We start from the raw sequence: 26,262 nt of genomic DNA, 5'->3' as shown, positions 1-26,262 counted from the left end.
TAACTAATACAGTTTGTCATGGCACCAAATGACTATTAGCTTTGTTTACTCACTTCTTAATCAGTTTCCACAAACGAGTGTGTTATTGTGTGCACAAGATGTCTTCTTCAGCCACCCTTGGCCTCTTGATGTAACCAGATGTCTACATTCTGTAACCATCACTGTGGCTCTGTGTGTGTGTGTGTGTGTGTGTGTGTGTGTGTGTGTGTGTGTGTGTGTGTGTGTGTGTGGGGGGGGGGGGGGGGGGGGGGGGGTGCATGCTATTGTTTAAGCCCACATGGAGCAGCACAGTTATATTCATGAATAATACTGTTAATTATTAGGCATAACAGCATGCTTCTAAGCTGCTGTGAGTAATTTACCTCAACTGCCGTTTTAGTTCGGAAATGAAAAAAAAGTAGAATAGTCTGCAATACATGTCAAAATCATGTGGGTGTAGGTCATGTGAGTTTATTATGCATCCAGGAAGATTCGTGCACAAAATTACTTTAATATATCTGTGGGGGGTTTGATGGGTTTAATGGTAAATATCATAATTTTGACTGAGTGGTTACTTGGCTGGGTGCTGAGATTTCAAGCTTTCAAACCTCAATTTCTGCCTCACACACACTATCAGGATTCTTCATACCAAGGTTGTATGTAGAATTTCAAATTTCTTTACTAGAATACCAACCTGAGGCCAAAGTCCTTTTGATAATCAATGCTACAGTAGAAAATATTTTTTTATAACACTAATTTGTTTTCCCAATTAATTGCTGCCTGGGTTGTGTTTGGCGTCCGACTGATAAAGAATTTCTGAGGCCAATACAGATACTGATTTTAGACGGGGAAAAACCCACAGTTTAACATTCCAATGGCTAATATAGATTATAGTTCTTTTTTAGATGGAATGAAAATACATATTTTCTGTGTGGATTGTGCACTGATTTGGCAATGATATGACGATGCAAAGGTACTCAGAAGGCTGCTTCTTAGACAAATTACTTTAGAATATGTACCGTTATTATACATTATACAAACAATGTGTTACATTGTCAACCAACTACAGAAGTTAAAACTGAGAAAATAAAGAATAAATGATGTTCAGTATCAGTCGGTTACTGACAATAAAGAATACATACAAATAAAATAAATAGCTAACAAGCCAAGCACAATTTTCTGCATTATTAAGTTCTGTGAAAAAGTTTTTATATTGCCACTTATCGGATACATGAATACACATCGATATGTCTGTAACAGGCCAACCTGATCAAATAATTGTGTTGCCTGGCAGCATTTTTCCAGGTGTAGGACTTCATGATGGTCAGGGAAAAAAACACTTTAAATAAGGTTATGAACATATTTTAAATAAGGTTATGAACATATGGTTTTGGGGAAATTATACAAATGAATAAATAAATAAATGATTTTTTTTTGTACTATTGAATTAAAATAACCATCTTTTGTGCTGCAAGTGCCTTTTACTGGCTTCTTTTTGAGCCTACTGGCTACATCTCAGTATTTTAAACATTGTATGAGCAAGTTTACCTTCAGATTCCCAGGTAGGAATCTGTAACTGTAGGTTAAACTTTGAATTTCCCTGCTTGTGGGGTTCACTAGTCAATTACATCAAGTTTAGTCTATAGACTCATCATATCCTTTATACCAGATATAAACAATCAGTTTTTGACATCATTTTCATATTTACCTTTGGTTGAAGGTTTTAAGCGGCTTGATCCCTTTTGTTTCCTCTCACTTTGTTCTTTGATTGCAACTATTTTGATGCCCTGCTGAGGTGTGTTTCCATCAGCTGTTTTTAGCTGCACACATGCAGCAGTGCGGCTCTCGCACTCCAGTGTGTTTTGTCAAAGCAGCCTGACATTCAACATAAGCCGTTTCTTCTTAAGACACCGAGAGCACACTGCAGTGACAGAATATTTTAATAAAGACGCTGCTGAGGGAGATTACACAAGCACAAACTGGGTATTTCACACAGCAATATTTCTTATTATGCCCATCTGCAGTCACAATAGCAAGCCTTTGTCCTGGTTTCAGAGCGCCCTGGGCGGTAGCTTTGCTGATGTGAAGGGTTTTGTGCAGGGATAACGGCCTGAATGGATAGCTGGTCCAGAGGCAAATAAGATAGAACTAAAATCAAATCAGTATCCTCTAGGGCATTAAGCGATTCACCTAAATGACTTTTTTGCAAGTGCAAGATACAAACTATTTGGTAATGTGATTTTCAGTAAAAGCACGCAAGGTAATTCCACAGAGGTGGTTTCTTTTTTTTCATGCAAACAGAATTCAACAGCAGCTCATATGACAGATCCAGATAAGATTTTTATTAAGATCAGCTGCTCAAGCATTTTCATTTCCCCTTTACAAATAGATACTACTAAAGAAACAGAGCCAGAAATGTAGACCACAAAAACCAGCACAGTTAGAGTATCTGACATCGATACAGTATCTCTACACACACTGTACCACAAGCCATTCATTCCTAGAAAGCACTCAGAAAGCATCTACCTTCACCACGGCTGAGCAAACCTCCAGATGTCATGCTGATTGGCTGATGATGTTTTGACATTCCCCAAATCAGTCTCCTAATATTGGGACTTTGTTAAAGGGGGTTCTGTGTGAGATTTAAGTGAGTCAGACTCATAACCACTGAGCTATGGCCATTTAAGTTTATGATGTCACTGTAGCGCCACCTATGAACAGAATGCAACATAATTTTCAGCTTCAACTTGATTCTATTCATGCATGTTTTTGTCTGTTTTTGGTTGCAGTTGCACAGTGCATGAAAGCATTTTAGAAGCATTTGAAAAACACTGTTCCACATTTTGGCAACCAGTTACAACATTTAATTTAACTTTTCAGGCTCATCATAACATGTTATGTGCCAAATTTGATGAAAATCAGATGGAATTTGCTGGAGCAGAGGTTAAAAAATACTTCTTGCAAACGCTTAAATGGCAGAAAATCTCATTTTTGCTCACTCCAGGAGTAATTTGTTTAAATTTGGAGTGCCTTTTTAAACGGTAGGGATGTCCCGAGCCTCCTTCTCCTCTCCAGCTACCGATTCTGACACCTCAAGTCAGTCAGTCTGCCGATATTCATTTCCAATCAGAAAGCCTGCACCTGATCCCGGCCCTTGCTGTTGGAGCAGGGCTTGGGCATCAGCTGGTTCAGGTTTACTAGATCAACTCCAACGGCTGCACAGTACTTAAGCATTTAAAAAACCCAGTATACCTCATTCAAACAATTACCTACTATTAGCTAACATAAGGTTGAGGATTGCTGTGGTGTTTAAATAACAACTGTATTGAAAGTGCTCACAAATCTAGCAGTGCCTGCGCCAATATCAATCAGATCAGGGTATACTTCATTAAAGGCCACATGGTGGTTTTGTCCATGAAATAACTTTCAATCAAACTGAGCAGTTTTAGAGATATCCTTCCGACTAAAAGTCCGACTAACACATAGCTAGTATAAGGAGTCAATAACCCGGCTGCTTTCAAACTGGCTGGCTGTATGTGACACTTCCCGGCTCGATGTGTAACACTTGAGAATCTTGAATGGGACCGCGGGATATTGCTGTTCTGCACCAAAACATATATATGTTTTGTGCTGATTCAAGTGAGCAGAGAGCTTTGATTTTTTGGTTGTAATGGGCTGACAGAATAATGGCTTGGAGAGGAGGTGCATGCTCTTAGACGTCTCTGCCTCCTCTCAGCACACAGCATGACACACAGCAAACACATGCCCGCTCTCTAAAGTGGTCAATCTAAAAACCCTGTGGACAGAAAAATACTCTCTATGACTTAATCTATACTGTTTCCTCTGGGTTATGAGAGGTTCTTTTGTAAGATTTTGACAAGGAAAGTGGTAGAGTTGCCCTCTGGTGGTAGCTTTCCTTAAAGTTTCTGAGATTTGTAAAATGTGGCCAGCAGTGATGGAAAGTAACTAAGTACATTTACTCAAGTACAGTCCTTAAGTATAATTTTGAGGCTCTTGTGCTTTACTTGAGTATTTTCCATTTACTCTATACTTCTACTCTACTGCATTTTGAATCAAATAGTGCACTTTTTACTCCACTAAATTTAGCTGACAGCTTAAGTTACTTTTCATGTCAAGATTGAACATAAAAATCATGATACATTTAAATTGATGACACATTTTTAAAAATTAAACCTCTTAACAGTATATTAAGTAGATTCAGACTTAAGAAGATTCAAACACTTTTTACATAAATGCATCAAAAAAAATAATAATACAATAATATATTTAGAATATATGAATATGTATATGATATATATATATATATATATGAATATATATAATACAATAATATATTTAGAATATATGAAACAGTCTGAGTGGGTCCATTCTGCATTATGAGTACTTTTACTTTTGATACTTTAAGCACATTTTGAAGCTGATACTTTTATACTTTTACTTCAGTAAATTTTGAATGCAGGACTTTTACTTGTAGTGGAGTATTTTCACAGTGTGGTATTAGTACTTTTACTTAAGTAAAGGATCCGATTACTTCTTCCACCACTGGTGGCCAGTGACGATATGAATGAAGGTTGTCCCACAGTATGATTTTGACTCCTGAGGAAACCAAGACAAGCTCCAGAATTTTCCCATAATTAAGTTTGAATTAAACTGTTACAACCGGCGGGATGCCAGACTGTATTGTCGATGTTCTCACCTCTATGTGCCTGACACATCAGACTACAGACCACAATCTTTAAGCCTGTCGCGTTTCTGTGGGGAGGAACAGATCTATCTAATCCCACACAATTAAAATGATTAGCGAATGCTGAGGCTGCTAAACGGCCTCAAACTAAATGGTTAGATTTCCTTCATGTGGGAAAGCTCAGTACGAGTTAGTTTGGGCAATATAGGGGGATTTAATATAACATTGCCACATTGCTGTAAAGTTCATTTTACCAAACCTCATTAGAGCAGCAAAAAAATACCCAGGAAAAGCAGTCTCAGTGCTCTGTTTATTCAAATTGTTTTCTCTTAAAAGGATTAAAATCTCAACAACCACGGTTTGAAAATTAACGGAACTGCTAAATGGACTCAGAAGTGAACTCAAGACCATCCACGAGAGTCTTGATGGATCCAACGTTATTGATATTCCACTTCCATGCTTAAGTTGTGCTGATGAGCCAAGGTTTTGCTGTTGAGGCCAGGCTGAGGTTGCTGTATGCCAGCAGCCTGCTGGAGTCAAGTAAAAAAAAAAAAAAAAACCTCTTACATAGGCTGTTTCCAAGTGGGCAGAGCCTTCTGATTAGAGGCTAGTTAGGGGTTTGCCAAAGTGATATGAAAGTTGAAAGAATGGTTTAAGAGTGGGAAGTCAGTATTTGTTTGAAATTATTATAAAAGAAGTTGAAAACACTTTTATCCAAGGCCGTTCTGTTGTTACTTTGAATGCAGGACAGCAACCGAGAATAAAGCTGCACTTTATCACCACAGTGATGTAGGAGATGCATTTCTATGAGATAAAATCTAAAACCAGTTGTTTCTTCTTTACAAACACGTGCATTTTACAGGTGTTTTGACTGAACACCTGCATAGTGCTTTCCCAAAGACGACTCTGTGCCTCTCGCTGTGCTTGTGTGCTCACATGTACACAGACATAAATCGGAGAGCATCTGAGCTTCCAGCTGAGTAAAGCAGCTGAGCGGAGCACCCTGCCAGCCCTATTGGTGTTTTATCCTATCCGTGGCGCTTAGGTTCCCCCCCACTCTTGCCTGACTGGACGCCGGTTTAGCACATTAGTATTAGCACTCTGAATTCCCAGTGTGGACATGTACCACCTGGCAGGCATCGCCGCCCTGCGTGAGTCAGAACACTTTGGCCATTAACGCACGGCAGGTACCATGGCACTGGCGAAGAATCAAGCCCATGTGGTAATGTTAACCTTAGTGTCCACATGCACTTAAAAACACACACACACACACACACACACACACACACACACAGCTTCTTCCTGCCCTGACTCTCCTGCACTGATCCTATAAGCACTTCTTTCTGCTGCCAGAAAGAAACACACACAACTCAAATCAATTTCACGCATGATGGCATACCAATTAAAAACTACATAGGTCGATAAAGCTGATTCTGATCTCCTTTTTTCTCTTCCTCCGGTATAAATTCCAGATGTAAAAATCAAAGAGCAAATCAAGAACATATTTGATACATTTATCCATTTTCTGTTTTTATCTAATATGTCTACTTTTCTATTTGTTTATTGACGTTGACGTAATGTGTTAACAGGACTGTAGCAGGATTTAAGAAATACTGAGAATATAACTGCACATTCTGGGTGATATGGTCAAAATCTTCTGTCTAAATATGGGTCATTTCATATCTTGATAACGATATATATATATATATAATATATAGCTTCTTTTCTGCAAATTCAATAAACAGGTAGTATATATGAATTAACCACATGGTAAAGCCTGTTTTTTTCTATACTCTATACTCCATATTAACAAAAAAAAAACGTCTCTGTCATTCGCTCCGGCTTCGCTCTCACATGCAAGGCTCAGAACGTAAAGCGGCATCCAAGTGACATAAATCTTGCCGTACTGTAGTTCAGCCTCTGGTTTTTGGAGATTGTGACAGAAAGGATTTTTTTGTTTTGCCGTAATATATTATTATACAATATCACTCAGCCCTTCTATCAGCCAAAGTTGATTAAAATAATTTTTATTACCTCAAGCCTGGAGATTTTATTCATCCATTTAAAACTACTTTAACCAGTATTTGTATGATAGCAATATATGAAATGATAATGTAAAAACAATGTGAAGGGGGTAATTTAAAATGATGACCCTAGTAGGGTTGGACATGAATATTCCAATATTTGGATATTCATTCCTTTGGTAGGTATTCGCTTTTCAATTTTGGGATTAGGATATTCGTTTTTAGATCAGAATCCAATGTTAATGCCTATTTTAGCACCAAAAGACACATGTTGCAGCTCATTTTGAGTTTTTTCCTCTGTCCTTTGGTCCCTGTTTGACAGAGTGCAGGGCTTTGCACTCACACACCCCAATGCAGAGCAGAGAGAAAGGTTTTATGAGGACTCCAACTTGTTGCCCATGCTACCAATATTAAATGCCCTGTTTCAACAATGTCAATCTGAAAAAACTGCATGCAGGCTGAAATCTGTTCTGTTAGGATAAAGCTATGAGCACTAACACTACCAGACAGCAGACAGACACAGTAAGGCACTAACCTGTAAACATTGTGGAGCATTTAGCAGCATAATTGACATATATTTCCCTCAGGAGTTGGTGGAGACCAAAACACAGTATAAAGAGAGTGAGTATTGGACTGACATTCATCAGGTGTCCACAAACACGACACAGCGTGAATGCTAATGTCGCTCTGTAACTGCTGGATGTGTAAATAAGCAACTGTTTGCTCACACGCAGAGCCGGAACAATCTGTTAATGAATTTGTTATTCAAGCGACAGAAAATTAATCAGCAACAATTCTGATTTGATTCCTTTTTCTTTTTTTTTTAAGGAAAACTGCCAAAACTTCGCTGGCTCCAGCTTCCACTGTGTGAATATTTGAGGTTTTCTTCATCCTTTGCAATAGTAAGGTGAAAATCTTTGGGTTTTAGCTGCTGTTTGAACCAATTTAAGTCTATATCTTAATTATCATGCACTTCTGACAAAACCAGGCAGCAGCAGCACCCAAAAAACTACCAGATACGGTCGATGAATCAAAGGGCGGATCTACCCTTCAAACAGATGCAGGCTGCATATTGACAGGGCAGAGCTTCAGGATTAGATATCCTGTTGCTACAGGGATTGCCCTGGCCTTCATACAGCAGGGACTCTCTGTTCAGGTCTGCACTGCATCATTCTGCCGAGACTGAAAGATCCTTTTTCGCAGCTATTTTCGACACACTCGGTCCCTGTGGTTGCCTCTTTGTCTGGCCGGGAATCACTTGTCACCTTTGTCACCTTGTAAGCAAGAACCCGCGTTCCCGGCTCTACAGCCCTCGGGGGATACATATACAGTTAACTACACACATAAAACGGCACACACGCAGCTCAAAGAAAGCAGCAGGATTATTTTTTTCTCCCTCTCCAATGAGATTACATTGTTCACGGTTTACAGTCAGCCATCGTTTTGTGCATTCATTAGCTCATGATGTCTTTTCACCTTCTGTTTCTTCGTCTCTCTCTTCCCATCCTCTCACTCTCATGATCTCACTCTTCTCTCTCACTCTTTCTGTCACTCTGACTCACTATCTCATGTACCCAACATGCGCGCACTCACACACTCTGTCAATGACCACTCACTCAGCCACTCACCATTCAGCCTTCGTGACACACTATGACATACACAAACACGTTCGCACTTGGACATTCGCTACAGCGGAGAACTCAAGATTAGCAGCTACTACTAGCATGACACAACAGGGGACAGAGAGAGTACAACACATTAACACACTGTACTATCACACTACTGGAGATACTGAGCTGCACACACACACACACACACACACACTTGCACATGAACTGTCATAGAGCCTTAATACTACCAGAATAGCATAAGAATATCAGTCAATGGTCGGATATGTGTTTATGTGCCTGTTTTTTCACACCGTTATATCCCCCTCTTACACACACATGCACACCATGGCCTAGATCCCTCTCATGAAGCAGCACTGTTTGGTAGAAATGTACAGCAGAATCGGGGGGGGGGAATGCTACAGTTCCTGAGTATCTCCATGGAAACAGGCTGGAGAGCAGCATATCCCACTCGGCGTACTGTCAGAGACTAAGGATGAATCCAGTCCTCATTAGGAAAGCCAAACCACACCACACACCAGGCGGTTGATTCCATTATTAATTGCAACAGCTTTCTAACCCCCCACAAAAAAAAGCGTACAAACACACCTGGATGAGGGGTTTCCTCATGCTCAAAGTAGTCAATACACTCCAGCTAAGCTCATTGGACTTTGATGAGAGATCCTCTCCTCAGGCTGATCAATGCAGATTGTATGATTTCAGTCAGCCTCGTCCTTGCTCGTCATCGATTTTCCTTCACCATTTTACCTCCTGGATTGTGTACAGTAAACTGACAGCTGACACTAGGAGTGGAAATCATTCTCGATTCCAAAGCGTTGATGTTAAAAATACACATAAGCCAGGGATTCGATTTGATTAACCCCACTGAATTTCTAAGAATTTGCTGTTGATGCTGCCTCAAAATCCCACTGAGCTAAAAGCCTACGAGTGTAGGTCATGTGCTGCAAGATTTAGTGCAGCGCAGGGAAGCCTTTCACTGAGGTTGTTCAAACTGATTCTTAAGTGACAATGATAGAGCTTGCGTTTGCCATGAAATTAACGTCACCGAGATAAACTCAAGGTTGACAACTGTGAGCTGAGTTTTTTCATTGATTTGATCCTTTCTGATCCAGTACTTTTAAAGTTTTTTTGGATGTGCACTACACCCTGTTTGACACTCACTTACAAACAGTATGTGTCAAGTGTCATACCCACTTCATGGGGTCAATACACATGTTAAAACAAACCATTTCTAAGTCTTAAATCCTCCAAATTGTCCAACTACATCTCCTGATTTTTACATAATTCACTTTTATCTTCTCGGGTCAAACGTGTGGAGAGTACGTGTTTCCACATGTTCTTAGTACAAAACAATAAATTGTATCAATCGTGCTTTCTGCTGCCAATAACCAGCTCACTCCTCTGAATGCTCTCTATATTCACTCTTCCACTCACTCAGACACCCACACAGCTTCTCTTGCTACCTAACATGGTATTGTACCAAGCACCACTAGGAGGGATTAAAACTGGGAACCAGGATCCTGGTTATTTCCATCTAGCTTCTCTTGCCACAAGACTGAACATCAGGTGTCCAAAGAACATTAAGATAACAGAGCTGAGATGAATCTTTAATAAGTCCTGTGGGAAGTCTTGGGTTACTGCAGGAGCAAAAGGGTATACTATACTATTGCTGAGATAAGATAGGATATCAGATAAAGTCACTCCTCAAGCTAAAGTGGCAAATATTCTTTGGTTCTAGCTTCTTAAACGTGAGGATTAACTGCTCTGAATATGGATACAGATGTTTAAGTTGGATGAACAGATACAGATAATGGTGTATTTGCACATTCCTTGTATGCATGACCTTTTAAGTAATGTGTCTTTTGAAATAAATATATCTGTTATCGCCGCATATGTTTATGTGGTGCAAGACTGACAAGCAGTCAAGGAACAAATGAAAGAAATGTGATCAGGCCTGCATGTTCACATCTCAATAATGTAGAGAAGCAACATGGTCGCCATTGTGCATTCATACGCTAAAATAGCATGTTCATCGAATATGGTCTCATTTGTTTGGTAGACGGTGAACTGAACGCATTATTTTGCAACTAATAATAACCGTGAATGTAGAACATTTGCAGAAGCTGCTGATGCTCACGCTGTGATTGACAGCACCCGGGATGCCAGTGTTGGGACAAAGTTTGTTCTCAAGTCTAATAATGTTTCTCTCCCATGGTGTCCACGTGTTAATATGATGACTGGTGTTACGGTTTAACGAGTGGCCGTGTTAACTGGTGACTCAGCTGAATGTGTGTGGCCGCTCGTAGTGACGGCAGCTGTTGAAAACACTAATAGAACATGTGAGTGTCCTTTCAAAAGCCTTCAAATTTACAATTGAAATATGTACTCGTTTGTGTTTATTATTAATGCCAACCATTAATGTAAGCACAGAGGGTTTGGGCTTAAAGTCAAAAGTTAACACTGTTACTCGACCTTACAAATTTTATGAAAATTGTACTAGACGACAAACATGGCATTGAAGCACTAAAAAAATGGAATGAATGTAACTTTTTAATACTGTGGGACTATGAACTTGGTTTGAACAATAAACCATAAACCCGGTGTACTGCTGCGACCTCAATACAGTAGAGAAGGATATGTATGTGGTCAGTGCATTGACACGCTAAAAGAGCATGTTCATTGAATGTTCTCATATTTATTTGATAAACGGTGAACTGAACACATTATTTTGCTCATAGTGATGGCAGCTGTTGAAAACACCAATGGAACATTGACAAGTGTCCTTTCAAAAGCCTTCAAATTTACAGTTTGGAATATGTATTGCTTGTTTATTATCAACGCCAACCATTAATGTAAGTTATTGTGGGCTACCATAGAGGTTTTTGGCGTAAAGTCAAGAGTTAACGTGGTTACTCGATCTTACAAATTTTATGCAAATTGTACTAGAAAAACACTGCGTCAAAATCAAAAAATGGAAAGAAATGAACATAACTTTTTCATATTGTGGGATTGAGTTCACTGAGGTTGCTTTTACACACTGGAACTACAATTGTGAATTTTTTGGTTTCATTTTATCTTGAACCGATGGTATAGAGCTGCTGAGAGAAAATATTTATATCCTAAACAATCTGGTTACAATAGACATTAAGTAGGAAATACAAGTGTCAATAGAAAGATACAAGAGAGTGACAAGACAGACACGTAACAGTTTGAGCTCTAAATGGGTAAGCTGCCTGAGTCATTAAAATGTAAGTTAATTACAGGATCTCGGGGAAAGTGTCACTCCCTGAGGTGGATGTCATCAACACTTTAACTTCTCACTATTATGGAAAAACTGTTACTGATTTATTTCCATTGTTGAAAGTGCAGCTCAGTAGACAGACTGACGTAACAAACTGCCAAATTGTATTAGCCGTTTGGAAGGAATACTAGCTGCTGTGATTAACATGCACAGTCATCATCGCCATGAATGAAGTGGTGCCACCAACACGAACCAAGCTTCTTCAACAGAACATATGAGTAATGAGTCCTTCCAGTAGTGCCAGTTAGATTTTCAGGTGATCACGTTTGACACGATAAGATGACATAAAAGCCATCTTTCAAATGATTCTGTGGATTATCACTTAGGATTTCACAGAACTCACTGGTATTTCTACTGTTGTCCTGCTCTGCACCCAGCAGTGAATCAGCTCGTCAGTTAATGGCTGGTTAATCATTCCATCCTGACCTCCAAACCCCTGCAGCAAAACAAAGAGAAAAGATGCCATCAACAGCCAGCTGTACTGCAGCTTTAATCCTAAAAACAAACACACACTCTCTGTGAGAGTATATCAACAAATTAGCCGTTTTATAAACTGTGTCAAATTAATGATCGTCCGCTCGCAAAATAGGACACAAAAAGCAAACTGTGGTGTCCAACGGAGATCTTGAACAAAATATCCTCCAACGTGCAGAGGATGTTTCATCACTCTGTTAACCAAACTGAACCGTCGTCAAATCCACTGCCAAGTGTCAGCAATGAAGGAGGATGTAAAAAGGAGCTCTAACAATATTCCATCAGTCCCATCTGTTGGTCGAACCATCTGTCTGTCCCCCTGCCAAGCTACTACATCCAGATCTCAACAACTACTGGCCAGATTGCCAAGTTTGACAAATTTTGACTCATTTAGAAATTTACCCGACACTGCAAAGTATCTCAAGAATAATTTGATAAATTTCCTTAAATTTTACTGTAGATTTTAAAGGTGGAGTGTGCAATCCTAGTTGACCTTTGAACTAAACTAAGATGGCAAGGTAATTTACATGTCATTACTATCATGGTGTAGCTCCATTCCTAGTAGGTGAAGACATTGAAGTGGGATAGTAGCCAGAGTAGTGCTCTGTGGCTTGATCTGAGTTTCCATTTACAGAGTCACAGCTGTGGATGAATACTACATTTTTTACAGTTGGCTGACCATGATGGCATTTCTGCAGATTTTGTAAAAACAGTTTCCTCTTTTGCATGCAACAAGCAAGTAACTAAGAAAATTGATGACCACATTGATGCTTCCAAAGGGAAAAACCCTCTCATCGACATTTTGGGGAAAATAGCTTAGCTTAGCATAAAACGGGGAAACAGCTAACCTCGCTCTGTCCAAAAGTAACAAAACCAGCACCTCTAAAGTGTACTAATTAAAACCTAATATTGTTTATTTAATCTGTACAAAATCCAAAGTGTTGCCATGAAACCACCAGACACTTTTAGAACTGGTCACAGTCAAGAAATAGTCCAGCACATAACACCCTGTATAACCTTAAGTTAATGAATCTACATTTCAGATCAAGCCTTCATGCTAAGCTAAGCTAACTAGCTGCTGCATCCAACTTTTACAAACAGTATCATGTTATAGGTCTTTTCATCTATCTCTCAACAAGAAATGTGCATAAACATATTTCCCAAAGTCTTGAACTTAACCGTCATAGAGTAATAATGAGCAAAATGAGTCAGAGCACGGTTACATTTGGGAAATTAACATTATTCACTCCAATTCTAGGGGTGAATAAAGCATCTGTTGCTGGTGGCTAAGCAAATTCACATTTTTGTGTCCAATGGAGTTCAAATTTGCTGAACTCTGACTGGCGAAGTTGCAGCCTTGACCAATAGCAAATAACTGACTGCACCCACATTGCTTATGTTGGCTGTAGTTTTTTATAGTGAGTCAAGATGGAGAGGACATTGCTCTTCAGTCTAAATTTTCCAATCACCAAACCAACAACCACACCAACTCAATCGTACACCAAACCAATCTGATTTCCATGTGTGTCCCATCCTCCATTGCCAACATTGGGCGCCAACATTCACTCACATGTGACAGTGCCCTCAGTCAGTATGTCGTCCATTACGCCCCAAAAATTCATATTGTAGTGTGTAATAAACACTGCAACCTCTAGGGGCTGCTGGTGGGGCTTTCCACACTTTATTCTTTTTGCTGGGAACTGGCTAAATGAGGCATTTCAGGATGCCTGTGTATCTGCTGGAGAATCAGAGCAGGCAAAAGCCGCCTGGGAGATCCGAGGAGCTGAGATCCTGCTCCTCAGAGATCCTCCTCTGCATCCTAATGCCACACATGACAAATCACCACCTCGGACACCTTACTACACATGAAAGCAGCTTGATTCAGTCCACACAGCTGTCCGAGTGTGTGCATGTAGGTGTGCCTTTAGCTCACTGTTTGTATAGTGTATCAGGAGATGGAGCATGTTGCAAGGGCAAATGCACAGTTTGTGCGTGTGCCTGTATGTGTCAGGACACAAGGATTAATGCTTCTAGTGATAAAGAGCATCTGTCAGTCCTCTGCTGCATATCACAGTACAGTTATAAAAAGAACCTGGCATGCTATCTGATTTGTATGCAAACATGAATGAGCGTGAATATGCGTACAAATTTTTTTTTTCTAAGGCAATAACAGGTGATGTTTTTTTCTACTTTTTTCAGGTCATGCATAACCAACACATTTGTGATTTTCTGGGCAAACACATCCAGGAGCTAAATGGAGCGCAAGGCACTGTCAAAGGTTTCAGCACACACACACACACACACACATAGAAAAGCCCTGAAGCCCTGTCAAACAGCAGAATGCAGGATTTGGATATCGCTGCAGCACCAGCTAGTCTCCTTCTCTTAATATGCCATTAAGGAGGATGTGTGTGTGAGTCTGTGTGAGGTGAGAGTGATAAACCCTGATTAGGTCACTTACAGGTTTAAGGCTTTAGAACCAACATGTGATTGAAAGATTGAAGGATTTGAGAGTGATCGCACTGTTCAGCTGTTGGCTGAAACCACAGAGTGATGGAGTAAGTTCTCCTACACCCCCCCGTCATCCCCCTGTCCCCATCTACCTGCTGCCGTTATCCTCATCTCCCCCTTTTTTTTCATTACTTGATCTTGAATTCCCTCCATCTATGACTAATAAGGCATGAAGACAAACACATAAATTCACAGGAAGAGCGTTTTTTTTTCTCTCTCTCTCTCTCTCCCTCTCTAGAGCCAAACAGAACCGATAAAAATGATTACATAATGATTAACTACTGGTACCATTAAAGAAGGCAGTCTGTCAGTTATTCTGAAGCCAGAGATTGTGCCGACGTTAGTGGCCATAAGAAGATCGATGGAAAGCTGTTTGGCCACATTGTCAAGATGAAAATCCCCTTGTTGCCCATCGAGAAGCCCGGTTGAGGAGCAATCCCTCCCACCCTGCTGGATTCTGTTACACACACACACATGAACACACACACACCTGCACAGATCGCTGTGATCAAGGGGGAGAAGGGGTGCTTTTCCTCCAAAACTGAAGACATGTATTACGGCATATCCGACAAAGATCAATCTCTGAGAGCTTTTTTAAATCTCTATCCATTGCATGGAATACCAATGAGCTTATCTGCTGTGCCAACTTCTCATCTACCTGTTAAATCCACACACACACAAGGCTGTAACAGTTGCACATTAAATGCCTCAAGAGAAAAAAAAAGCAAAGACTAGAAGGGTTTTTTTCTGGATAAGTCTTTCTTACCTTGCAGCGAGTCTATGTTCCGGAGACATTGGAGCACATATGCGGCGCGTCTTCACACGATGACAGGGAAGCGGCGGACAGTCATGCAGAGGTGTTTCACATCTGAGAACGGAGGGGGGAAGCAGGATTTCTCCTCTGTTTTTCTGTTCCTTTCTTATTTTTTTCAAAGCCCTCAGAGGAATGTAGCACTGACAGAGGAGGAAGAGGAGGAGGAGGAAGAGGAGGTGGTGGTGGAGGAAGAGGAGGAGGTGGAGGAGGAGGAGAAGGAGGAGGAGGAGGAGGAGAAGAGGGAAGGCTGAGGAGGGAGCAGTCTGCCGGGCTGGGCTGCTGTGGATCACCTGGAGCAGTGTTGGGCTCTGCATTTACTCCTCCACTGCAGCAGTGCGAGGCAGCGGCGCGAGCTGCATGTTGCTCCCAAAGATCACTGCAAAACAAGGACACGGAGTCTCCATCTGCTGGATTCAGGATTCTGCAGCTCTGTAGCTCCACACGCTCCTATCCCCATCAGCATGCACACTCATGCTGTCCCTCTTCCCCTCTGGGTTTCTATCTGCATCCCTGTCTCTCTCTATGCCTTTGCCTCACACTCCTTTTTCCCTCTCAGGGGCGTTTATAACGAGTCACAGACGTGTTGCCATGTCATTTGGCGCCCACTTTTCCTGTTCTGTGTCCTCGTACCGACCGGTACATGTGGTCATACGTCTGGTGCTCTTGGTAATAAAACGTCAAGCTCAATAAAGCCTTAGCCAACCTCACGCTCTCCCTGCGATGACATCACTCCTCCGACCGAAAGGGAGGGAGTTGTTTCCTGGTCTTGTCGGGACCCTGCTGACGTCACCCAGATCAGACACGTTTTTCAGGCCATGTGCAGGTGTTTAAATGGCATGGAGAAAGTTACACACAGCTGAACAACAGGAAGCACGCCAAAAGTGATGGTTCCACGACACCCGCACCAGATCCAAGCAAATTACAACACGAGATTCGAACACATTCCTGTCTCTCAAAGTCCTGTGACGCCCTGTTATCCGAACTAGAACCGTAAATTTCACCAACCAGCAGAAGAACACTTCTCCAAGTCAGAACGCCCTCACATTCCCCTCACGTCCTCCCTCCTTCACCAGCCTCTTCGCTGTCCTACTGCACAGCAGAGCTCCGAAGGTTGAGAGACAATCTGAGAGAGGAATAAATACAGATTTGGAAAGGATCATATTGATTTTAGGCCCAATGTATGACTTATTGGTATTCTGAAGGAGTAGAGGTGCTACTCAAGAGAAATATAAGCGCTCCTTCACCAGATGAAAAAGACTCATCAGCAATAGCCGATGCAGATAGAAAAGGAGGACCGCTTAAATAAGGACACTGAAAGACAAAGCTGAAGCACAAAGATGTAAGAGCTCAAGATGCTGTAATGAGACAAAAAGTTTTCAACTCACTCTCTCCGTCTCTTGCTTACTGTTATGATGGATTGTCGGCATAATCTCTCTAAACAACAGATCTACACCTCAAAGAACGGGTTATTCCACTAGTTGTGTATACAGACTGACAGCAAATAAAAACAATTCTAGTCCTGATAAGGCAATGAAACAGTCTGACCAATTTATTGGTTCACCTATATTAACACAGATATATCAGCATCTAGCAGTATCGGTGTATATGTTTTCTGGTATATGCGCCAATATGAAAACCTTTTTTTACATAACACCAAATACAGGAAACAATGTTTAGGATGTTTAGAAATTGTGTTAGCTATTATTTTTATTTTATTTAATCTTCATTTGGTCAGCAATTGATTGATACTGAATATACAGTATTAATGTTTATTTAGCTATTTATTTATTTTCTCAGTGTTTTTTAGACTTTGTTGTTTAAATAATATCTATAAAATGTATAATGATTAAATTATTAAAGCTTTTTATTTTTTATTTTAAGAAAGCAGCTTTCGGAGTGCCTTTGCAGAGCCATATTAGTGCCAAATCCAAAAAGGAAAGGTTGATTTTCACCCTAAAAATTCACTATTTGCCACCGATTAGATTATCTATAAATCCCCTGTACGATTATTAACATACACCGTTAATATTGTGAGTTGTTCCATTTTTATTCCGTTAGCTTCTTCCAGATTTTATTGTGCACCAAGCTACAATATAAGACCTCTGCTCCCATTCACTAAAGTGCTCAGTCTCAAATAAAATTCTAATTTTGCTAAAACATTGTGAACACAAAGATCTGAACGAGCTAAAACATATTAATTTCACCTAATAGCCATCATGAGTAGTGATGATAGTTAGCTATAACTATAAAACTCTATTTTAAACCTTTCATTTTATTGAGCAACAGGGAGACACGATACAATCTCTGTGCTCTAGGGATTCCTTTGCTTTAAGTCCTTGAAAAAATCCCTTTACAAACTGTTAAGCAGCATAAGTAAACCCACTAAATAAATACATTTTTTAAACATAACACAGCACACAGTCTGAAGTAGATTCTGAGATGGCCAGTTTTTGAAATACACCAGCAGATACAGTATGTCACAGCAGCATCTCAATGTGTTATCAAGTAAACAGTCCCACCTAGTGGTGTAACGCTGATCTGAAGTGCTTTAGGAAATATCAAAGATTTACACATTTGTGCAATAAAAAAATCCTGTTCCACATTTTAAAAAAGCCACAGGGGGAAAAAAGAAATGTATATACTCATCATGCTCATTTTTAAAGCTTAAGCTCATGCGCAAAAAGTCATAAACGGCATCACTGCCCCTGCTCGCTTTATATTCCTTAAAATGATCCGGTCCACACAGTCATTAACATTCTACCTCAACCTTGAGAAAATGATGAGCAAGGTATGATCAAGAGCAAGCTCTGTGGATGGCTGATAAAGAAAAGAAGACGAAAAACCTCTGAACAATACTTTAGGTTATGCACATCAAACAAGCAGAGATGTTCCCGTAGCCACATTCACTTCATCTGGAGTCTTTGTGCTGACAAAGCCCGTAAAAAGCACAGTAGGACCCTACACACGATTAACTCGCAGATAATCTCTGATGTGTGGTTGGGCTGAAACTTCACCGTCAGCTCATTCGTGATGCTTAAAAAGACATTTTTAGAAGGCGATTTACACATATATGATCACTCTTTGAGCAAATGCTGTCAAACTTGAGATCTGACTGGCTTTATTGAAGGATGCTGTTGCAGTTTAGAACGACATTGCAGCACTACAGACACAAGGCGACAATTAGTGTCGGGCTAAATGTGCAAAATGTCCCTGAGATATTAATGAGCGGAACAGAAAGGTAAAGCTCGAGTGTAAAAATAGCCAAACCTGACCTCAAAATGTTTGTTCATTGGTGAATTATACACCAACAAACGGCAAACTCTATCCTCACGTCTCAAGAATCTTGGGAATACTTGTTTTTGTGTCAGTTTGTGGTATTTATAACCAAGTCGGTAAAAAAAAATCACTAAATTAAAGATTACTCTTTCATGATTTCGTCATGGCCTTTTGGCTTCAAAAGCGTCACAGTGATAGTGAAAGTATTTGAGGTTTTTGCTGATGTGAGCCAGCATTTGATCATTTATGATGCCCAAAAATGCCAAGAGAAAGGCAGCGGACCCCTGCAGTGCTTCTGCCTTGGATGGATCTCAGTGCTCTGACCTCTGCAGAGGTAAGGAGTCGTGCAGAGTTTAGCTAATTAACGACTATCGCCTGTACACTCTACGCCCAAGTTCTCCACGCATCACAACAGATAACACCTCCACCACACTGTGTGCTGTGCTGACTTTGCTTCCTTTACCTGTATATATAGGCTCAAGCCCACACACACATTGAACATGAACTTACACAGATCACAGAAAGTAGAGCAGGAATCAATCTCTGTTATTGTAAGAGTATGGTGCACTGTGGTATAAAGCTGCACTAATCAATATTTTTATATTAACAATAGTTAAAATGACTATGTGTATGTAGTATTACCACCCGACTCTGCAGTTCTCCTTAAATCTATGGAGCATTTTAGCATTTTACAGCTCATCGTTTACAGCCTGAAACTTTTGGTTCCAACCTCAGCTCTGATAGACACGGATCACCCTCCATGCGCAGCACCCAATGGCAGACAAAGTTAGCAACTAACTGATCAATACTGTGGAGAATTAAGGAGCTAAAGAGACAAATGTTCCCCCCTTTTCCACTAAATTTGCTGTGGTTATTGAACAGGATTCCCTGCAAGCTTTTGTTCAGTTATAACGGATATTTGTTTTTACCAACATAACAAGCATGGGCCACCTATCAATGATAAAAAATGTAAAAGACTATTACATGCCAGATGCAATCTTTGGCATTCAATCTGTAAAATTTGACACACCCACTTGGGGTTATTGGAAACCTGGTATTTTTTCTGTACTAGCTAGAAACTAACATTCAGTTTTTGGTCAAAAATGCTCAAAACTGGGCAAAATTTACCAAACTGCATCAACTGTGGTGGAAAAGGGGTATCAACAAGTGGTTGGGAGAACTCAAAGGAGAGTAAATATTTGACTTTTGTCAGTGGACACAAACAAGACTAATGTTTCCCAATATGTGCTGAATGTGATAGGTGCAACTGTCTGCTAACGTATTCACCATCTCAACTTTATAAGGTGATAACCATAGGTGATAGCATGTCAATGGTGTGTTTACAGCTTTTCGTGCTGCCCCCAAGTGGCCAAAATAAATATTGAATTCAGGTTTAAGTTAGTTTCAAACTTATTTTACAAATAAAGAATTATTCTATATGTTTGTTTTTGTCTACAAGTTCAATGAAAAGAATAAAACCAACAATTTGTTGGTCTTGTATTATACTTTATGACCTCCCCAGCCTGTCTGTCACTTTCAGCACCAAGCTCATTGGTTCCTATGGAAGAATTTAATAGTTTAACCCTTTTACTGGTCTTTTTTTTGTTTCCTAAAACAGCTGGGCACTGTATCGCTTAGCAAACAAACTTGAGTGTGCAATAGCTGCAAACAGGTAATATGCATGTATTCACTTTTTCTTGCATTCACACACATATAACATCACAAACACATGACCTCCATGCCAAACTTCAGCCTCCTGGGGGCGAAATCTGTGGCCGTCAAAGGGTGGGGATATTTTTGTGAACCAACTGACAGATCAAGCTGTACGCTTAGTTTAGGACACACTTATTAGAGGGTAGAACCAAGAGATTTAGATGGACGCATTGGTTGGAGGACTTGTTGATTCATCAATGGATTTTTTGTAATTTCTAAAGAAATATTTACGTCTATGGCACATAGCAATGACGTATCGTTCTATGACTACAAGGCTCAAGCTTTTTATGATCAATTTGGTCTTTTTGTGAGAAAATATCACTACACTTATCTGTTATAGTCTTTGAATAAAGTTTACACTATTACCAAAGAGCTACTACAACAGGCCACAATGGTCTGATCGTAGTCGTGAAAACTCATCGCTTGTAAATAACAAAGAAGCTGCCATCACTAACACGTCATTCCTTCAGATCCCTGCTACTATAAAACCATTATACAACATGTTAAAAGGGAAAAAGAAGCCTCTTATTAACGTGAATGACATCTCCTCATTATGTTTGACTTAATCACCCCTCCCACCTCTTACCTGAGTCCTTCTCAAAGAAAAGACAGCAGTGAGTCTGTAGTAGCCATGGTAACACCTGTGACAGATGAAAAGATGGATGACAGATATAGTACAATACAGCTGAGTCACTCCACAAACACACACACACATTGACTGAACGGAGGGGAGCAGCACAATGGGAACGTGTGGGCATTGAAGGAAACTTGAGGGAGAAGCTGTGGGTCCCCTCCATTCACAATGGCTCCGGTGGCGCCTCCACCCCTCCCTCCACCTCCAGACACATGTAATTCTCACTCCACTCTACCCACACACCATGCATCATTCATGTCTATTGATTGATCGGTGCAGGAAACACCCCAAGTGCAAAGAATCATTCAGTGAGTGAGTCATTCATGCGCTGCAGAACTTTCTGATACACTTCCAGGCTGAAGACGCGCCGCCGCTGCTGGCTTCACCTGGTCACAATAAGCCTCCATCAGACCTCATGTAGGTGCACTTGAGATTCAATAACAACAACAACATCCTTCTCTGCGGGTTCGGGTCCATGCACAAACACGACACCGTGCTTCTTCCCCTCCTACCTTTTTCAGCGCTGACATCTTCCTCCTCAGAGAAGGTCACTTCTTCTTCGACAGTATACGGAGGGTAAATAAGTGAAAGGCGATCATGTCTCCTGGCACCCGTGAAAATGTTCATTGCCTCGGTCGTTAGAAACATCTGCGACAGAGCGGCCGTAGTTTCCCATGATGACGGCGGCTTGTATGTGTTTTCTTGTCCGACGCGAGTCCTGATGCGGCGGCAGACTTCATTCTCTGGAGATGAATTATAATGCACTGATGTTGTTGTGGTCACTGAAAGCACAGCTCCGCTTATGAAGACAGCCAATATCAGGCGCCATTTTTACAAAGTGCACCTACAGCAGCCTACTTCTATATATGTAATCATAATTATAATATATGTTAAATACACGCGACTTCCCAACAACCTCAACTCAAACAGAAAAAGTATTAGAAAATAAAGGCATTCGTTTTAATCTATGCCAGCTTACTGTAAAATACATGACAAAAACATGACGTAGCCGACATAATTAAATTTGAAAATATATAAATAAAAGACAGTGATATCGTCACCCTGTTAAAATAATCGCCCAAGTCATTTTTTCAAGTTTTGCAGGAAACACAAAAAACTTCACCAAAAGTGTAACATATGACATTTATTGATCATTTCACTCAAAAAGGATGTAACAAAGGATGGCTATTGGCATAGTAATAACACTGTGTAAATTATGTAACTTAAGATAAATAAATTACTTTTTAAATTATTTTTTTTTAAGATGTCTTTGTGTCTTAAGCAAGATATGGTAACACTTTATTTTGAAGGTGTCTACATAAGAGTGACATGAGCGTGTCATAAACATGACATGGGATGTGTCATGAACATTAATGACACTTGAAGTAACATTAATGCTCATGATACTTGTCATGTCATGTTTATGACAGGTTTGTGTGACTTATGTAGACACCTTCAAAATAAAGTGTTACTATATCTTGCTTAAGTCACAAAGGCATGTTAAAAAAATTGCCTAAGTCACATTTTATTTTGACTTAGGCATAATAAATCCGCTTAAGTCACACACTTGACATAGGCCGTTATCTTAAAGGGGTAAAGTCACATGATCTGATCAACTGAGGATGTAGGCGATTTTACCATAGGTGGCCGGCGTCATGAGGAGATGATTTAGGCAAAAAAATAAAATAAAAAAATTGAAAAAAAGTGACTTACGCAATTATTTAACAGTGTGACGATATGTTAAATACACGCAACTTTCCAACAACCTCAACTTAGACAGAAAAAGTATTAAAAAGTGAGGGCATTTATTTTAATCAATGCCAAAATAACATGACGTAGCCTACATAATTACAATTGAAAATATTTTAAAAGCAATAATCGGGTGAATATTATATTACTGCACCTACCACTACTAATATGTTTATTTTAATGTGCATTATTTATGGAAAAGTGTTAATGAGGACCAAATATTATTAATATACTTCTACTACTAGTAATACTATAAGTTAATTTCGGCCTACACATCTGAGCTAAACTTGAAAAAACAGACACAAATGTTAATAACACAATAAAATAATTTTCATATCCGTTACTCATTTTATTTATTTGTCAATGTTCCTCAATAATGATGATAATAACTAAATATTTACATTATACTTCATTATAAAGTGCAATATAAAAAGACAAAGAATAAAAAAATTAATCAAATCCACAACATAATAGATGAAATTATAATTAGAGCAAAGACAAGTATTAAAAAGTAAAAGCATTTATTTGAATCAATTGCAGACACATGTATGTGTGAATTAGTGGTGAATCATAAAAAAATGTGCGAAATGTAGTAAATATATTACTGCACCTACTAATACTTGCATACTACCTACCTATTAGTTTGAATTAGTTTCTTTTTATGTGCATTCTTTCTGAAAAAATCTTATTAAGGACAAAAAAATATTATTACTACTACTTAGGGCAGGGAGATATGGACTAAAAGTCATATCACGATATATTTATGCTGAATATCGATATATACGATATATATCCCGATATTTTCATCGCAAAGTGACAGCAAATGTTCAAAGTCAAAGCCACATATGACATGTCACAAGAAGTTTTATTGAAACCGTTTATTTAAGTGAACATAAATACTGTATAACAACAGGAGTACCTTTTTAAAAAAAAATCAAAGCTCCATAAAGTACACATTTAAATGAAAAAATATCTTAAATAAAAATAACATATGAAATAAAATAGGCCAATCTTTTTCTGAAATAAATATATTTATATGAGAAAAGAATAGCGAACATACAAAATAACTAAATATGACAAACCCTAGTAAGGGCAGCATTTATATATAAAGAAACTATATCAATATATGCGATATGGTCTAATTCTATATCACATTTTAAAATATATCGATATATTTTTTATATCGATATATCGCCCAGCCCTACACATATGAGCTAAATTTAAAAAACAGACCACACAATAACATCATTTTCATATCCTTTACTGGGTCATTTGATATATTTGTTCATATTCCTCAATATTGATAATATTGATAATAATATATATATATATATATATATATATATATATATATATATATATATATATATATATTATTGATAATAATATACGTACATTGTACTTCTTTAACAAAGTTATAAAGTGCATTACAGTAAGACAAAGAATAAAGAAGTTAATCAAAGCCACATCTTAATAGATACAATTGTAATAATTTAAGATTACTTAAGGGAAAACAGATAATAAATAAATACATTAAAAATAATAGCTAAAATTATAATTCTTATAATAAAAAGATAAAAACTAAACTAAAAGATGCCTGATAAATACATTGATTAAAAAAATAAGCTATATTAGAGTAATATTTAAATGTTGATGCTGACTTTGCTTGTGCAGTCGTATGATTAAAATGAATTTAAACGGGACTTATTTAAATAACCTTTAATATTAAAAGGATGTAAATGCTTGAAAAAAGCTCTGAACTCCAGCAGAACTTCCTGACAGGCGATTCGGCTGACTGCTGTGTCACTGGGCAGCTCCTGTGGGTTTTGTTATCAGCAGTGTACCTGAAAAGCACAAGCTCAGCGTATATTTCTTTAAAAAAGGTCCTCATAATAGACACCCAGGAGGACAGTTACACCTAAACTGCACCTTAACAGCCAATCTCCTCCTTTACACCCGAAACTCTCTTTCGGTCTCAAAGAAAAGTACAAAATTCACCCAAAACTCCGAGCCGAAGACTCAATAACTTCCTCCTCCTCCTCCAGCTTCCTAATTATAAACAAATATTTTTGTCAGTGTTACTAAGGGCGAGTTTGCAGTAAAATAAACTAGTTTTGTTTCAAAAGTGCCTTAAGGTTCAGAGACAGTGATTATGGTAATAAAAGTGAGTGGGATTAGTGTGAAGAAACATGGAGAAATTGATTTCTGATGCCAAGAAACTAATCTTTGCAGAGTGGTGTGCAGGAGAGGTCACTGAGAAACCATGTGGGAACTGTGCATAAAACAGCCACAGGCAGAAAACTGCCCGCATTTCTTAACCTTTGCTCACACCGCAGAGACAAATAGATTTTACACAGCGCAAATCAGTCTGCACTTATAACATTGACTAAAAATGACAACATAACATTGGCAACAGGGAAAACACACTCAAAGAGTTCACTGCTCTGTGAAAAAGTCTGCAAAGAGATTTTAGTCAAATTAAAAGAAATTCATGTATTTGAAATAGTCTGAGATGCTGCAGCATATGTTTAAAGGCAACAATGATAATATACATGTTGTGTATAAATGGGAAAACATTGTTATTGTGCATAAAGCTTACAAAATTGGCAACGTTTTAATATCTCAAAAATCCCAATGAGCAGGATTGAAATGTTGTCATTATTAAACGTCTGTGGCATAAAGTAAGTGTGCATCCATTACCTTATTTTTCAGTGACACTGTTTTCTGAAAGCCTTGTACCTACATGATGTCCTTATAAATACTCTCCTATAATAACCCCCAATAGACCGATTAACAATACTGTCAAAGAGATTGGGAAAATGTTCAAACTTGCACCTTTTTGAAGCCTCAAGATGCACACTAAACTAAGTAACTTTGGGCAAGGAATAGGGGAACATAACATTTTGTTGTATAATTGTTCTTTGTGAATTAATATTTATTTTACTTTCCAGAAGTAATTAAATAGGATGATTTAAAAATTAATTGTTGTACTGCCTCTTTCTTTTTTCCTGTCAGTACTGAGATTGGTCACTGGAGGGCGCCAGAGACAGTCTTCCTCACTGTGTTTTGTCCATGGTGCTGAAACGTTCAAATGTACTCACCATTACACACTAAACTAGCAGGCTCACTCTGTCTCTCTCCATGGTGCTGAACACTGTTAAACTAACCACAAGTGGCCTATCTCAAGCCAGACAAACCCCACTCACAATTCTCTTTTTTTGTAAACAACCTCTTGTGTTTCATTCTAATTTTTATAACTGACTGGTTTTGGTAATGGCATTTTGTAAATATGCAATGACATAAATTCAAACAGTCAAATTGAACAGTTCATAATAGTAACTGCTTCACCCTCTCCCTCTCCATGATGCTGGAACTGTCCAGACTCACTTACTATTTACTCAAGTACTGTGAGTTAGTGCTACTTAGTTTGAGTTTTTCCATGTTATGCTACTTT

The 26,262-nt window shown here is 39.0% G+C and overlaps 1 protein-coding gene across 1 annotated transcript in view; it reads right to left on the bottom strand.

The window, feature by feature from the left end:
* The window catches only part of dlgap2b (discs, large (Drosophila) homolog-associated protein 2b), an 89,804-nt gene extending 67,945 nt beyond the window's left edge, over nt 1-21,859 (bottom strand). The window contains exon 1 of the mRNA XM_059356732.1: nt 21,572-21,859. Within this exon, the coding sequence (XP_059212715.1) occupies nt 21,572-21,707 (136 nt within the window). The 5' untranslated portion in view covers nt 21,708-21,859. The remainder of the gene's footprint in view (nt 1-21,571) is intronic.
* Nucleotides 21,860-26,262: the final 4,403 nt, after the last annotated feature.

The sequence above is a fragment of the Centropristis striata genome, chromosome 18 (genome assembly GCF_030273125.1).
Source record: "Centropristis striata isolate RG_2023a ecotype Rhode Island chromosome 18, C.striata_1.0, whole genome shotgun sequence".
NCBI classification, from domain to species: Eukaryota; Metazoa; Chordata; class Actinopteri; order Perciformes; family Serranidae; genus Centropristis; species Centropristis striata.
This window is presented reverse-complemented; position numbering and strand designations above follow the sequence as displayed.